The sequence below is a fragment of the Lacerta agilis genome, chromosome 9 (genome assembly GCF_009819535.1).
Source record: "Lacerta agilis isolate rLacAgi1 chromosome 9, rLacAgi1.pri, whole genome shotgun sequence".
Lineage (NCBI taxonomy): Eukaryota > Metazoa > Chordata > Lepidosauria > Squamata > Lacertidae > Lacerta > Lacerta agilis.
In genome coordinates, this window is record NC_046320.1 from 72,943,089 (window position 1) to 72,960,899 (window position 17,811).

General features: G+C 47.0%; 1 protein-coding gene across 1 annotated transcript in view; it reads left to right on the forward strand.

Moving 5' to 3' along the window:
• Positions 1-14,345: 14,345 nt before the first annotated feature.
• The window catches only part of DYSF (dysferlin), a 157,673-nt gene continuing 154,207 nt past the window's right edge, over positions 14,346-17,811 (forward strand). Inside the window, 1 exon segment of the mRNA XM_033159603.1 lies at positions 14,346-14,454. Within this exon segment, the coding sequence (XP_033015494.1) occupies positions 14,361-14,454 (94 nt within the window). The 5' untranslated portion in view covers positions 14,346-14,360.

The window sequence follows — 17,811 nt, forward strand, 5'->3', positions numbered from 1 at the left end:
CTGGAGGTGTGTGTGCCCTAATTGGGGCAGAATGTTGCACGTTTGTCTCTGACCAAACCCTCAACATCACCGGTCACTTAAATAACATTCATGCGCTGGCCAACGATCTAAGGGATATCCAGCATGAAGGGCTATCTGACGCTTCCCTTTGGAGTTGGTTGCCCGGGACTGGGTGGCTAAAACACTTGGTGGGAAACATTATTGTTGTTATATGCGCTGTTGTCCTCTGTATTGCCATATTTTGCTGTGCGATGCATTGCTTCCCTTTATGCTGCCAGACATGCCGTGCGTGCTTCCCCAGACAGACTATTCCGACTCAGCAGAACAGGGCAGCAGGGTTGCACTATGATCACTCTGAGTACGTTGAGATGAGACCCATAGCTGCCCTTCGCAACAAAGAGTTTGCCCTTTAACTCCAACTTTGTGCGGAGAAAAGGATCGCAAGGACCCCCCCTTGCGATCTTATCTCCGAAGGGGGGAACTGTTGCAGTATTTCCCCACACAAGTTACATAAGCACCACACACAGTTTCCCTGAACCTTACACCCTTTATTGCATGAGGCCGTCCTCGTAAATAAGAGGAAAATAGGCCCGAAGATCCCGTCTCTTCTCCTTCCGTGGATCCCATTCATTCATAAAAATGGCGGTTCTAAATAGCGCCCCTGGTGGCCAGCCCGCTGGTACTGCAGGCTCTCTGCTTTGACAGCTCTGACAAGGTGCAAATACATTGTTTCCGTTTTCAATCGACCGTGACTGATCCAATCACAAATGTATCAATTCCTTTATACAATGTTTCCGCTCTATTTCTATGTACTTTTGGACCTTTTTCTGACTTGTGTATGACTCCCTGCCACCGGTAACCAACAGGGCTAGCTCAGGGCTGCCTCCTCCATATTGTTCACCCTCCTCCATAATCCTCGAAGCGTGACCCCACGTCCGCAGGAAGACAGGATTTTCCCGCCTCAACTCTGCCAGACAAGGAAATCTGTTTAATAAAGGACTGCCTCTTCAGAGTGGATTCCACTCAATGGGACTGTGCTTGGCCCTACCCTAGGGCAATATCACCTTTTGTCTTCTTGTGCCTCACTACCTGGAGGGGGTAGCCCAGGTGTGAAACCACTCAGGTTTCTGCTCCTAGCCCCTCCCGTCCTGGAAATCTTTAATGTAGTCTGATGTAATTTGGGGGTGTATCTATGTGGGAAGGGGGGAAGGCAATAAAAGTCGGGGACACTTCCTTCTCGGGGCTTCCATCTTTCCTTCGTGCTGAGGAGTGGGAGCCCTGTCGCGACAGTATTTCTACCAATAAAGACCAAGCCTACTGGCAGCTGTTTGCTCTTTACTTTGGTGGTGGTCTCCAGTTTTTGCCCAAGGGAGCCCTCGAACTGCTGCCTTTAACAGCTGTAAGTCACTTAGACACAAATTTGGCATATAAGTGGAACAACAACAACAACAACAGACAACTCTCGAAAAGCAAAGCCTTCTTCAGATTGTGGAAAATTACCCTCCTCTGCTTGGATGTAGCTCCTGCCCTGAATAGCTAGAATGTGAACTTTCTGAAGCTAACATAGCTTAAGATCAGAGTCCATTTTGAAGTTTTTTTGGGGGGGCTGATCCCCTGGAGTTGTTTTTTGGGGGGAGGTGCTGCTGTCTGCAGAAAGGAAGGAGGAGGAGGCCACATTCCTTCTCTGTTCTTCTTTAAGTTATCTTAGGACCTAAGCCTAGATGTATTTAATTTAATGCAGCCTAATCTAATCTAAAAACACACAATAGCAGAAACGCAAAGTGCACCCCAGTTAGTGGAGCACGGAATGTTATTTCCGTGTGAGACACACAGGAGTGTGAAATCTATCACCCTCAATCCTTGTTTAATCACATTGGCTAGACAGATTCTCCTTGTACAGTTCACATGTCGGGGACGTGCAAGAAATTTGGTTCGCATTTCAATGTGAACTACTGTACGTGGTTTGCACTTTCCCAACAAAATATGCAAACGGAGAGGCCGCTGTCCCTTCAAAATTTGCACTTGCCAGATGCTGTGATTCAGTTCACCAACCAAGTAATGTTGGGGATGTACATCTATTACGCGAAAAGTGGCACCAAAGTGTTCACATACAAGAATGTGTTATAGGAGTCAAAACGGCTCATGAAGATGCTTATATGAGGCAAAAGTGCATGCACAAAATTGAAACAAAATAGAAAATTCTTTCCAGTAGCACCTTAGAGACCAACTGAGTTTGTTCTTGGTATGGACTTACCTTATGGACTTCCATTTCATGCGGCTCAATGTGGTGCCTTCCATAGTTCCAGTTACAGGTGGGTAGCAGTGTTGGTCTGCCATAGTCGAAACAAAATAGAAAATTCTTTCCAGTACCTGGTATCTGAAGAAGTGTGCATGCACACGAAAGCTCATACCAAGAACAAACTCAGTTGGTCTCTAAGGTGCTACTGGAAAGAATTTTCTATTTTGTTTCGACTATGGCAGATCAACACGGCTACCCACCTGTAACGTGCACAAAATTGTGTGTCTTGGGGAAAATTCTCGCTGGAAGCTGGAAAATTTTCATGGAGAATTTAAAAAGGAATTGCAAACTGACATGGAAATGTGGCCAGAAAAACCAGAAACGGATCCGGACACATTTGTCTATCTCTTTGAACTTGTCCTGTCTTGATGCGATGACCTAAAGGCCTGCGCTGGAGTGTCCAGTTGTGTAATGTCTCTGCAGTCCCTCTTGGCTTCCAAAGGGCCTTGGAGCTGGCGAGGGCTGGTGTCGCTTTAAGAGCTCTAGCTGTTTGTCACTGGAGCTCGGAGCCAAGCTGTTCTGCCAGTTCAGGAGCAGGAGGGAGACGGGCCTGAACTGTAGGGAAAGCAAACACCCCAGAGGACAGGCCAGATCCGAGGCGAGGAGGGGGAGGAAACCCTCTGGGCCTCCCGAAAATGTTGCGGGTCTTCGTCCTTCACGCACAGAACGTCCAGACTCCAGATACGGATATCAGCGATGCTTATTGTTCAGTGGTGTTTGAAGGTAAGGATGAGGCAGGATGAGATTGCAACTACAGGGGCCAAGGCGAGGAAAGCAGAGGCGCAGGGTGGAGAGAGCACCCAAGGGTGCCGGCGGGGGTGGGGTGGGGAGAACACCACCTCTCTCCCCCATTCTCAGGGGCCAAAGGGGATTTGGAGAGGGGTGTTTGGGGCTGTTTCTATTTGCAGGTTGCAGAATGCCAGACAAGCAAGAAATCGATCCCTGCAGACATCTGCATAAACCTCAGATCTCCAGGGTGGTCTGTGACTTTTTAGTTTAGAGGAAAAGAGAGTTAAGGCATGGGAGAAGTTTATAAAAAGTCTGCATGTCATGGGGAAAGTGGATGCAGAGACGTTTTCCTCCCTCCTATTTCTAGAACTAGGACACACACCTGACAAAGGTGAATGTTGGAAGCTTCAGGGCAGATACAGTCCTTCACGCAGCTCATAGTTAAACTGTGGAACTCCCTCCCACAAGAAGCGTGATGGCCACCAACCCAGGCAGCTTTAAAAAGGGAATTGGACAAATTCCCAGAGGAGAGGGCGATTGATGGCTATTAGCCAGGCTGGCTATGTTTCCCCCTTCGCAGTTGGAGACAACAGGGCTTCCAAAAACCCGTGACATGAGGGAAGAGGGCTCTGGTGCTCAGGTGTTGCTTGCAGGTTCCCCAAAGGCAGCTGCTGAGCCCAGGTGAGAACAGGAGGCTGGACTAGATGGGCCATTGGGCCTGATCCAGCCGGCTCTTAGGAGGTGTGTCTCCTGCTCATCCTCAGCCAAACTTAGGGCCCCAAAGACCCCCATCATCCTGGTGCAGTTGCTCAGCCTGCGGGAGAAACAATATTTGTGGCAGAGTCTCTGCCAGGTCCGGGGAGGACATGGGACCCAAGGAAGCGGTTCAATCCAGCCCAACTTTAAAGTTCTGTGTTGGGCACCTGCCTGGGGAAATCATAAAAATGCTCCATTGTCGCCGGACCGTGTCCATTCGCTCTGCTTCTGCTTCAATGCAATGTTAAAGAACCTGCCTCTCTTTCTTCGGAATGGCTCAGAGGACCAGCCCTACCATTGGGAAAGGGGGGCAGCTGATTTGGGCTTATTTTCATCACTATTGTTGCATTTCCACTGCCGGGGAGAGGTAACATCAAACTTGGCTTGTCCCTTGGGCACTTTGCATTTGGGCTGGGAGGGCTGGGGGTTTGCTCTCCTGCCTCAGCAGAAATAATAATAATAATAATAATAATAATAATAATAATAATAATAATAATAATAATAATATTTATTATTTGTACCCCGCCCATCTGACTGGATTTCCCCAGCCACTCTGGGCGGCTTCCAACAGAAATCAAATACAAAAATATCACACATTAAAAACTTCCCTAAAAAGGGCTGCCTTCAGGTATTTTCTGAATGTCAGGTAGTTGTTTATTTCCTTGACCTGTGATGGGAGCAGAAAGCCTTGGCTGCGGCCAATTGAGGTGCTGCGCGTGTGCATTAAGGCGCTGTGCATGGACTGTACCAATACAGACCGCAGGGGGCTCCGATGATGTACGGCAGTGTAGTAATTGTACGTTGCTGTGGTCCCCCCCCCCCCGCACCCCACGGCATCTAGAACGCTTCTTCCTCACATGCTGTGTTTCTCTGTGCGGGGATTATATTTGGTCTTTAATTCATTTGTCTCCTCCCTCCCTTCCCATATTCCAAAAGGTGTGTGTGGGGGGGGGGCAGTCCAAGTTGACCACATCACCCTCCTGCATCTGAGGCTACAGACAGAGGCGGAGGAACCCTCTCCAGCACATGCGCGGCATCCCGTATGGACTGCGCATGTGCGGTGACCGTACAGGATGCCACACATGCGCAGTCTGTACGGATGCTGCACGAGCGGTGCCCATATAGACTGTGTGTGCCCTCGGCCGCTCTACAGCTGGGGGGGGGGGAAGGCAGGGGCCATCTTCTCGGTAGTGGTGCCCGCCCTGTGGAACGCCCTCCCATCAGAAGTCAAGGGAATAAACAACTACCTGACATTCAGAAAATTCCTGAAGGCAGCCCTGTTTAGGGAAGTTTTTAAACTGTGATATTTTAAATGTATTTTAATGTTTGGTGGAAGCCGCCCAGAGTGACTGGGGAGACCCAGCCAGATGGGCGGGGTACAAATAATAAATTATTATTATTATTATTATTATTATTATTATTATTAATATTAATATCTTGTCACCCCTCCCAGAGTGGCACCCGGGGCGGACCACCCCTTCCGCCCCCCCCTTCCTACGCTCCTGGCTACAGATTTGCTCCTGCTTCTGAACTAAATAGAAAATTCTTTTCAGTAGCACCTTAGAGACCAACTGTGTTTGTTCTTGGTATGAGCTTTCGTGTGCATGCACACGAAAGCTCATACCAAGAACAAACACAGTTGGTCTCTAAGGCGCTACTGAAAAGAATTTTCTATTTTGTTTCGACTATGGCAGACCAACACGGCTACCCACCTGTAACTGCTTCTGAACTAGTTCACAAGGAAAAGCAAGACGGGATCTGGGTCAGTGAAGACCACAGGTGTCATCATGACCCAGCTACGTTTCTCTGGCTGTATTTTAAGGAAGTCTGATGACTGATTTGTTATGTACACCATAAAATTTGTACCCCATTTATTGGATATAATGTCAGAGCAACCAGCGGTTAAATCGTATTACGTTTTTATATGTGTGTGTAACTTATGAGTCAGTGAAGCTAAAGGCCCCCCCTTACTTTATTTATTTATTTATATCCATTTCATAAAATGTATACGCCGCTTGATTGCAGACGGAAACCTCAAAGCGGTTTGCGGAAAGAGAAAGCGAGAAAACCGAGGGGCGGAAATTACGACAATAGTTTGAAACGTACAAAAAGTTAAAGTGGCTAAAACCGGTTAAGACCCACATCTTCTTTCTAAGCATCCAGATAGGCTTGTCTAAGCAAGAGTGTTCTGAGCAGGAACCGGAAAGAGTGCAGGGAAGGCGCCTGCTTGACATCAATTGGCGGGGAGTTCCAAAGGACAGGCGCTGCCACGTTAGTGGAGATAATGCTTCTAAACGATAACGGGGAATTATTTGGCATGCGTACTCGTGCCAGTTCTGGTCCCCAGTTGTTAGGGGCTTTATATGCTAATAGTAGCACCCTGAACTTGACTTGGTAGCAGACGGGGAGCCAGCGCAGATCTCTGAGCAGGGATGTTTGGTGCTGACCTGGCTTCCTTCCTGTCAGCAATTGTGCTGCAGCATCCTGCACTGACTGCAGCTTCTGGATCTTACGAGGGTGGTGTAAAAGGAGACTTGGAAGGACCGGGGGTGGGGCTCATGGGAATCTCGCCCTGCAGAAATTACATGGGGTGGGGCAGTGTTAGAGGGCAGGATTAGGCCCTGGGTCCAGAGAAGGGGCTGGAGTTTCCATGCAAGTAAGTCTTGGGCCAGGAGGAGGTTTTTCAGTGGTGGCAAGGCTGGGGAGACCATCAGAGGAGCCAGCTGCTGGATCAGGCCAACGGCCCATCTAGTCCAGCGCCCTGTTCTCGCAGGGGCCAACCAGATGCCCCCAGGGGAAAGCAGCAAGCAGGATCTCTCCCCTCCTGTGATTTCCAGCAACTGGGATTCAGAAGCATCGCTGACCGCGGAGGGAGAGCAGAGCCATCGTGGCCACCGATAGCCCTGTCTTCCCAGTTGAATTTGCTCAGCCTTCATTCGTTTGTTTGTTTTTATGAAATAAATTTTATTGGCTTTACAAATACAAAGTGTAGCTAAGCACAAACTAATAATAACAAATAATAATAATAATAATAATAATAATAATAATAATAATAATAAATAAATAAATAAATAATTTATACCCGCCCATCTGGCTGGGTTTCTCCAGCCACTCTGGGCAGCTTTCAACAAAAGATTGAAAATACATTAAAACATATATAATTATCTATATAAAGAGATTCTCTGAATCTCGGGGCTCCCCACCCGCACTCCAGAATTGACACCAAACCATATTGTCCTTAATAATTTTTACACTACAAGTGAATCAAAACCCTGCTCTTGTTTCCGTCTGCTTACAGTGCTCCCCTAAAGAACTTATAATTTCCCCCCAACTTCATACCATATAGTCCATAATAATTCTTGCTCATCCCTCTTTGGTGGCCTCCCTGCTTCCTGTGGCAGGGAGTCCCACCGTTTAACTAGGCGCTGCATGAAGAAGGTGGGGTCCCACCCTGGGCTTTTCCTTTGCCCCGAGCTCTGTGAGCAGCTTGAAAGGCAGTGCCTGGAGGAAGGCTCTGCCCGGCCCTCTGGAGTCCGAGGCCAGAGGTGACAGTCATCTCTCTCCTGCCAATTTCCCTTGGGAAAGGGCCGGAGGGGCAAACAGCCCTTGCAGCATTTAGCTTCAAACAAAGAGGCATTTGGCCTCTGCCCAGGATGCGGGGTGGGGTGGGGGAGACTGCTTTTGGTCAGGTGTCGGTGCACTCTGCACATGCTTCAGGGCACACTTCCCTTTAGCGTTGCTGTATATATTTGACACGGGTGGCGCTGTGGTCTAAACCACTGAGCCTAGGGCTTGCCAATCAGAGGGTCGGGGGTTCGAATCCCCGCCACGGGGTGAGATCCCATTGTTCGGTCCCTGCTCCTGCCCACCTAGCAGTTCGAAAGCAAGTCAGAGTGCAAGTAGATAAATAGGTACCGCTCCAGCGGGAAGGTAAGCGGCATTTCCGTGCGCTGCTCTGGTTCTCCAGAAGCGGCCTAGTCATGCTGACCACATGACCCAGAAAAACTGTCTGCGCAGTGGACAAACGCCGGCTCCTCCCAGAGTCGTCCACGACTGCACTTAGCTGTCAGGAGTCCTTCACCTTTCTTTTTATATATTTGAAAGTTGAATCCTGGCTCAAATTAGCCTCTTGGACTCTTGTGCGTGTTCTTCCTGTCATCTATCACGATAAAATAAGGCACAAGAGAGCAGGTCTCTGCTCCAAGGAGCTTCCAAACTAAAGCTCGGCAGCAGACAAACAAGCAGAGGAAATGGGAGGCAGAAAGAGGCAGGAGGAGCTGGTGATGCGCACTCACAGTGCAATCCTATGTATGTTTACTCAGAAGTAAATCCCACTATTGGGGCTTTCCTACTCCCTTAGGGAGATAAGGATTAAGGGTCTAGCAGAGGCTTCATGGGAAAAGGATCCCACGGGCAGAGAGAGAAGAGAGGGGTCTGTTTAGGGAAGCTTTTAATGCCTTATGTTTATTATTATTGTTATTATTATTATTATTATTATTATCATCATCATCATTAATTCTGTTGGGAGCCACCCAGAGTGGCTGGGGAAACCCAGCCAGATGGATGTATAAATAAATTATTATTATTATTATTATTATTATTATTATTATTATTATTATTATTATGCCTGGCATGTGGCAGTGACCAATTTTCTTACCCCTGCGTGGCCACAGTTAACTTCTCTCCAGGCTCGGTTTGGAGTAAGCAAAGGCGGAAGGAAGAGAGTGTCTCTGTGCATATGCAGAGGGCTGTGTGCCATGGAGCAGCCACAGTCTGTGGCCGGGAGGGTTTCAGAGGAGATGATAACACAGCACTATGTACAAGCAGCAGAATGTACTGTAACATTTGATGTAATAAACCAGAAATGGAAGTTGGGAGGGGTGGGGGAAGTCAACAGGGAGGGGCGAAATTGGAAAATGAATGTTAAGTAATGACATTGCATATTTGTTATGAGAAAAGAAAATTAATAAAAATTATTTATATAAAAAGGGGAGTTTCAGAGGGCCTCCGGTCCTCCCCCTTTCCCGTGCCCCCTCTGCCCCACCTCCATAGACCCATCCTCGTAATTGGAGAGCCTGGATCCTGCCCGGTATCTGGGTATTTGGCAACAGGAGCTGCAGACGCCCAGCAAAGGAGGCAGATGAGAAACATAAACTCCCCAGCACCACCACACCCTGCTCTTTTTATAGTTTCCTCCTTGTCGCCACACAGCGCCTTTGGATCCTGGCCCCAGCACCTGTCTGGGCAGCGGGGGCTGGGGTGGCTGATGCCAGCTGGGGGCCTGGCACTCTCTCTGTGTCACTCAAGTGCCCAGGGCTTAGTGGCTGCTTTGCAAAGAAGGAGAACTTAAGAGGAGCAAGGGCTGTTGGATCCTGGAACAGGCTCTCCTTCCTTGGAGGTTCTGAAGCGGAGGTTGGGTGGTGGCCCTCAGTCAGGGATGCTTGAGCTGAGATTCCTGCATTGCGGGGGGCAGGATAGAATCCTAGAATCCTAGAGGGTGTTTCTTGTAAAAAAAATGATTTATTTGTTTGTTTGGTTTTTCAGATTAAAACTTTACAGTCTCATATCAAACATATAAATAAGATTCCAATGAATCTCCCAGACTTCCCCCCTCCCTTTTGTGGGTCCAATTGTTAATCATTTCCTCCTGCATCTTTTATGATGATCCAGATCTTTTACATCTCTCCATTGTGTCCAAAATTCAACATTAAACTACAAGTGCTATTCCAATCCTACTAACGATTTTATCTGTTTGCAATGGTCTTTAAGATAAGTTATAAATTTTCCCCATTCCTTATTAAAATTCTGGTCTTCCTAATTTGTGATTCTTCTGGTCATTTTTGCCATTTTGGCATAGTCCAACAACTTGGTTTGCCATTCTCCTCTGGTTGGGACTTTATCTTCTTTCCATCTCTGGGCCAATAACGTCCGCACAGTCATGGCCGCATGCATAAATAGCCTTTTCTGCTCCCTTGGGATCCTACAATCCTAGAGTTGGAAGGGGCACCGAGGGTCATCTAGTCCAACCCCCTGCAGGGTAGGAATCTCAGCTCAAGCATCCATGACAGATGGCCACCCAACCTCTGCTTAAAAACCTCCAAGGAAGGAGACTGGAAATGAAGCCATGTGTCCATGCCAAAACAGTATGGAAATCAGAATTCTGTGAACTGCCCTGAGACCTGCAGGTATAGGGTGGTACATAAATTCAAATAATAATGGTGTTTCCTGCTTGGCAGGGGGTTGGACTGGATGGCCCTTGTGGTCTCTTCCAACTCTATGATTCTATAATAATAATAATAATAATAATAATAATAATAATAATAATAATGTGTAACTGCTCCTGGCTAAATTTCTCTTTCTGGCGCTCAAGTGTCGGAAGCGTAAAAATGAATGCCTTGATGTGGGTTATCTGTAAAAGGTTTACTAGTGTTGTCAATATTTTATTTGTGTATTTCTTTGATGTTCTTAGCTGTATTAATTTCGCATTGAGAAATGTTTTTCTTTCTTTCTGACTATTGGTCAAATAAAGGATATGTATGTATGTATGTATGTATGTATGTATAACTGCTCCAATGTCATCATTACAAGTCGTCCACAACCTTCCAAGGGAGACTGTTCTGCTAGGGTTGGCCTAGATGACCCTCGGGGTCCCTTCCCACTCTGCAATTCTATGATTTGAAGAGGTTGCTGGATCAGGCCAAAGGGGACCCGTCTAGACCACAATATCACCAATGGAAAACCTGCAAGCAGGACCTGAGCGTCCTCTCCTCTCCTGTGGTTTCCAGCAACTGGGATTCATAATAATAATAATAATAATAATAATAATAATAATAATTTATAATTTATACCCCGCATTTCTCCAGCCACTCTGGGCGCCCCCAACTAAAATAATAATAATAATAATAATAATAATAAGCGATAAAACATCAGACATGAAAAACTTCCCTAAACAGGGCTGCCTTTGTCAGTTGTTGATTAACTTGACATCTGATGGGAGGGCGTTCCACAGTTTAACACTGCCCTGCGTGGACAAGTCCTGAATCTTCCATCCATCAGCTTCGTTAGATGTCTGTGAGTTTCTGGCGTTATGAGAGAGGGAGAAGAACTTTACCCGTTATCTCCATGCCATGCATAATTCTGTAATATCACGCCAATTCTTCCTCCTTTCCTTTTCTCCAAACTAAAAAGTCCCAACAAAATAAAAAAATAGAAAGATTCCTTCCAGTAGCACCTTAGAGACCAACTAAGTTTGTTCTTGGTGTGAGCTTTTGCGTGCATGCACACTTCTTCAGATGCACTGAAACAAAAGCCCCCAGCCGAGAATCCACAGACAGGACCAGATTTCCCAGCTGGATTCTTTCTCTCCCCCTGGGATCACTGAGTCATCGGTCCTCCTGCTGCCAAAGGGTATTTCCACCCAACAGGTGCAGAATTTGTGGGGGAAGCAGTCATCCGCCTTAAGCTCGTGTTATTTAAGGCGGTTCTGCTCTGCCTTCGACTTGCACAGGGCAGCCGAGAGGACTCATCCTGCACACGCCTTCCGCAGGCTCTTCTTCACGAAGGCTCCTGCATCACCGAGGCTTCCCCCCTCTTTCTCGGGGATTGCACAATCTGTGGGTGTCCCTGTAGGAGGAAGGGAGAGGGCTCCTCTCTGAGTTGGGGGGGGGCAGGAAGGAACTGCTCTGAACATCCAGCTGGAGGAGTGGAGAAGGAGACAGGAATGGGGAACCTGCTTTGTTTTCCATGGAGTTCCAGGGGGTTCTCTGCATTGTAGGGGATTGGACTAGAGGACCCTTGGGAGTTGCCCCAAGAGTCATCTAGGCAGCCCTGCCAGTCAACAGTCCGCTTCTCTGGAGCAGCAGAAAACAACCTTTCACCCTCCTCTATATGACATCCTTTTATATATTTGAACATGGCTATCATATCACCCCTTAACCTTCTCTTCTCCAGGCTAAACATACCCAGCTCTCTGTTGGATAGGGGTATCTATCTGCTGCTTAATCATCCATAGCCTCCAAATGGTTGATACAGAATATAAAAATGTTCATTAAAAAGACGGATTTATTTAATTTGTATCCCAACTTCCCTCCTCTGGAAAAGCTCCAAGTGTTGCACATGTGTCAGTGAGTAAGCAGGACAAACCCAAATTTTCCCCACTTCTCTAATCTCACTCTCCAGTCAGGCAGTTTCGGTCACTGATGAAACTCAAACAGCAAAATTAAGCCTTTTTCTGTGCTGACTTGAAGCCCTGTGTGATTAGCCTGGCTGCAGGCTTGGAATGGACAAAACTCACTCCTCAGTGTGTCATGGAAGTGGCCTGGGGAACTTATTGCAACCAGATGTCATGGCAGACAGAAGCACATGTGGTTTTCTAAGTACTTTAGATGGTGGAGGAGGATGGGTGGTGTATTAGATGGATGCTGCATGTGGCAAGCAGAGGGGGACACCCCATAGTCAGAGGCAGCATCCTTCAGGCTACCCAATGCTGGGGAGGGAGAAAGGACTGTTGGGGACATCTGTCGCCTTCTTGTTCTGCTAGTGAGCTTCATGGCTGGGTGGGGATTTGAACCCTGCTCTCCCAGGTCCTGGTCGGACACTCAAAGTGGGTCTCAAACATTTTTGTGCTACTGCTCTCTTGGTTCCATCAACACGCCCCCAGTGCCCCCCACCCTACACCATAAAAAGCCCCCAGGGAGGTGAGATTACCTAGGAAGGTGCCAAGAGGGCAGCAGAGGAGGGGATTATGGAGGGCACAAATGAAAACCAGACTTCGAAAAGCTGATAGCATAGGATCAAGTTCACCAGTTTTGTTTAATTAATTAAACTAAATAATTTTAACTGGATTTTGAATAACCGTGCAATTAATTTTTGCTGTTTTGAATTTTATTGTGTTATTGCCCGGCGAAAATGTTCCTTTTAAACCAGGTCTTTAGCTGATTAATATTCTATGGCCTTTTAAATGTGTTTGTGGGAAGGGGATGTTACTGTTTCCTTTCCTTTTTGTTTTCACTATTTATTTTGTGCTTTCAGTCTGTATTTCTGTCTTGTGAACCACACTGAGATCTTCGGATGAAGGGCAGTGCATAAGGTTAATTAATTAATTAATAGAAAAAGAAGTGCGGGAACTCACCCTAGTGCGGGATGCCTCCCTAGTTCTAGATGGAATTCCAGTGCAGTTAAGGCAGTTAAACCTGAGCGAAGAAAGAGGTGATTTCATCCTGCATCTGCGAGGCAGGGCCAGGTTGAGACCTTTAGAGGCCATAAACACTTAAAAGATTTTGGTGCCCCATATATATCGAATTCAAAATATAAACAATCATAAACTGTAAAAAAAAACTATAGTAAGGTGGAAAAAAATATTTACTTTTGTATGTTCCCGCTTTATTTCTTTTTGAAAAATTTCCTCCTCCTTTTTCTAATTTCAGAGTCTTTGATCAGATCCTCAAAACTAATCTTCGGTGAACACATCTGCTTCTAAACCTAGTAGAGATAAGGCATCCAGCCTCCCTTGTTGCAGGCGGTGTTCTAGTGGGATTTTTAACATGCTTCAACTGAGAAAATGAACGTTTAGCAGAGCAATTGGTGACCATTAATGCTAAAAATCCAACAATGGAAAGTTTCTGGAGTGCTTCCCCTGATGCCCTAGTTGTTGTCGTTCATTCGTGTCCGACTCTTCGTGACCCCATGGACCAGAGCACGCCAGGCACTCCTGTCTTCCACAGCCTCCCGCAGTTTGGCCAAACTCATGCCAGTCACATCGAGAACACTGTCCAACCATCTCATCCTCTGTCGTCCCCTTCTCCTTGTGCCCTCCATCTTTCCCAACATCATGGTCTTTTCCAGGGAGTCTTCTCTTCTCAGGAGGTGACCAAAGTATTGGACTTCAGGATCTGCCCTTCCAGTGAGCACTCAGGGCTGATTTCCTTAAGAATGGATAGGTTTGATCTTCTTGCAGTCCATGGGACTCTCAAGAGTCTCCTCCAGCACCATTATTCAAAAGCATCAATTCTTCCGCGATCAGCCTTCTTGATGGTCCAGCTCTCACTTCCGTACATTGCTACTGGGAAAACCATAGCTTTAACTATACGGACCTTTGTCGGCAAGGTGATGTCTCTGCTTTTTAAGATGCCCTAAGCACGTGCTTTTTTTGCTTAACAGTTAATCCCGCCCTGATGCTTGGACGTTTTTGGCTGCCTTTTATTGCCTCTGGCTGCTTTTTTAAATTATGGTTACTTATTGTCATTTAAACACTTTGCTGTAAGCCGCCCAGGGAATTTTATGGACTGGTGGTTATATAAATCTTAAAGTAAACAAACAAACAAACAAACAAACATATCCCAGTGACGAAATGAGGGCTACGCGCGGCTACGCTTCCTTTTGCGCGCCGAGCATCCCGGGCGGCCGATCGCGCAGCGCCCCCTGGCGGGATAACGCGCCGCCCTGCCTGCCGACTGGTCCTGATGCTGCGTCCGGCGCTGGGCGGGAGGCGGGCGGCGCTGGGCGGAGATGGCTCTGCGTGGCCGGCGGGCGCTGCGCCCCTGAAGGCGGACGCGCGCTGGAGAGATAGAGAGAGACCATGTTCCGCTGCGTCGTGCAGCGCGCTTGCAGCCTGCCCGCCTTGGAGAAGGGCGACAAGCGCAGCGACCCGGTGGCAAGCGTCACCTTCCGAGGTAAGGGACCCTCCGAGACTCAGCCCAGAGGCAGAAGGTGGGGGGCAGATGTCTGGACAAGGGTGGGGGGACTCCTCTTCCTCTCTGCCCCACCCCACAGGCTGGTCAAAAAGGTCTGCCCGGCACTTTGTTGGTTTTGCAGAGGGAGTTTATTCTGATCTGTATCTTTGATTCGTACTTTTGGACTTTCTTTTCATAGTGGCGGTCTTCATATTTATTTATTTCATTGCATTTTATAGCATACCTTGTTTTTTGAGGAGCTCAAGGGGGCCGGCATGGTTCCCCCTCCCCCACTCCTCATTTAATTCCCACAACGACCCTTCGAGGGAGGCTGAGAGGCAGGGACTGGCGACTGGCGACTGGCTCCCAAGGCCACACCTAGTAGTGAGCTTCCTGGCCAAGTGGGGATTTGAACCCTGGTCTCCTCCCGGGAGAAATGGGAAAGTCTTGGGTTTGCTCTGCTTCCACAGTCGGAGGCAGCAACGCTTCTGAATCCCAGTTGCTGGAAACCACCGGAGGGGAGAGTTGCTCTTGGGTTCGGATCCTGCTTGCTGGTTTCCAATTGTCACATCTGGCTGGCCCCTGGGAGAACAGGAAGCTAGCCTAGATGGGTCCCCTTGGGCCTGATCCAGCCACGATCTTCTCAAGTTCTTATGTTCCTGTATCTGCCCCCGTTGTTGTTCCTCCTGAACTGCTGTCTTCTGATGGGTTTCCGCCAACCAACTCCAATTCACGTTTTTATTTGGCGTGATGTTGTCACGACCCTCTTCTTCCTTATGCCTTTGACCAAATAAATAAGAGAACGTATTTATTTATTGAATGATTATATATATATATATATATATGAGGAAGGGACCAAAAAACAAACAAACAAAAAACAAAACCCCAAACCCAGCAAACACCCAGAGACATTTTAAAGCATAAAATCATTGGTGGCTGTCTTACACAGAGTCAGATCATCATTGGTCCATCTAGCCAAGTATTGCCTGCTCGGACTGGCAGCAGCTGTCCAAGGTTTCAGGCAGGGAGCTTTTCTCAGCCCTGCCTAGAGATGCTGCCAGGGATTGAGATGTGATTATTCTGCATGCAAAGCAGATGTTCTTCCCTTCCTGCCTTTCCTCTACAGACCACGCCAATGAGCATTCTGGGCAGCACCCATCTTACAGTTATAGATCACATGAAAACCCAGTTAAAGCAGGATCTCCTTTAAGCCAGAAGTGTGAAAACATACGCAGAGTTTCTGGGAACCTGGGGAGGGAACTAGATGTCTGCACCCAGCAAAGATTTATATGGACATACCTATATTCCAGGGAGTGATTTCATAGCAGAATTGTGGACTTGGAAGAGACCACGAGGGCCATCTAGTCCAACCCCCTGCAATGCAGGTATCTTTTGCCCAACATGGGGCTCGAACCCACCACCCTGAGTCCCGTGCTCTACCGACTGAGCTAGGTCTCAACCTGATATCAAATTGAGAGGTTCAGCATGTCGGTCGGTTGTTCCCTTTGGGGACAGAGGTGCAATTTGGCATTTGAATTGTGTGGGGCAATGGTGGAATTGGCGTGAGGAGGAATGGGGGCGTGTGTAACCTCAGATAAAATTGTAGGCAAGACGCCCTCCAACTCTCCACCCGGCTGAAAATAAGGGCCCCCTTCTAAGCTTGGAATAGTTCTATTTTCACGCCAGGGATTCTTGCCAGTGCCCCACCCTGCTGGGATCCCTTCTGTCTGTTGCTGCATAACTGGCCCTGCACTTATTCCAAAGCGCAGAGTTTCTCGGATACCTGAGATCCAGAGATTCCGCTAAGGCAACCGAAACCTGGAGAGGGGTCAGCAGCTCACACTTAGCAAAATTTGAGCCAGGCATTATTCCCTTTATATTATTTTTAAATTATTTTTCCAAATGCTTTCGCAATAACCTCCAATCAGATAATTCCATTATTTCATAGGTTGACTTCCCACCCTCATCTCCGCAGTGTTTTTGCTCCTGGATTATATCTTTATCTATTCCAAAAAAGGTTTCTCTGCTGCAATCAATTTGTCATTTTTCTTCTGCTGCTTTTATCTCAAATCCTGCCTGCGATTTCATTTGGCTTTAATACCTTTTGAAAATAGTCTATGAAAGGCCTCCATTTTTCTTTACAAGTTGAGCATTCTGACCTCTTAATCTCGCTGTCAGCTTTGCCATTTCCGCCTAGTCCATTAATTCCAAAAGCCACTCCCCTTTCATTGGAACCTCCTCTTCTTTCCCTTTCTGAGCATATAATATTCTAGCTGCTGTTGTCACAAACAGTTTGTGCACCTTCTTTCAAACATCTGCCCCTATTATACCTACAAGCTTCCGGTTTGGGGGGAATATCCCATTTAAACCTTTTCTTCCTTTCATTATATATCAAGCCAGGAGTTATTCCTCAATGGGGGACCAGCAGGATTTTCTGGGCCTGGTGTATTTTGTGTGTTATTTCAGGTCCAGATTCCTGACTTGCAGGGGGTTGGACTAGATGACCCCTGGGGGTCCCTTCCAACTTTACAACTCTACGATTCTATGAAGTCACAGTCCAAATTGCCTTGCTGAAGGCGAGTTTGGGTTCCCATTTTGGTACGTTGGCTCATGTTGCCAGCTGTGCTCCTGTGTCCTGCAAGGAACAGTTTTATTTTTTTTTGCATATAATTTTTTATTAAACTTTCTGTTTTACAATTTAAAGTACTCATTTTTACATCCTTAAAATATCCATGACTTCCCTGCTTCTCTTTCCATCGTTCATTTTACATATCATAAATCCCTGCATATTTTACAGAAACTATACCATTCAGTCAAAACAAAATAAAAAATTAAAAAATTCCTTCAAGTAGCACCTTAGAGACCAACTAAGTTTTTTTCTTGGTATGAGCTTTCGTGTGCATGCACGGTATCTGAAGAGGTGTGCATGCACACGAAAGCTCATACCAAGAACAAACTTAGTGGGTCTCTAAGGTGCTACTGGAAGGAATTTTTTTATTTTTTATTTTGTTTTGACCATGGCAGACCAACACGGCTACCTACCTGTAACTATACCATTCAGTATTCCCTTATTACATCCATCACAACTTATTTACACTGTTGAATTTATCTTAATGCTGCCCTCTCTGCAAGGAACAATTCTTAAACCTGCACGTTGCGTCACGGGGGAAAATTAACATTTGCAAATGAGCAGTGGCCTTTATCTCCCCAACTTTGGGCGTTCTCTGCCCTCCTGCACTTCCTTGGGAACAAACATCATCTGCAAACCCAGCTCCACTCTTTCCTTCCTCCTTCTCATTCTGAGCTGGGATTCCGGCGATGCCTTTTTAAAACACTGCTCCGTCTGAGTCTGCTGAG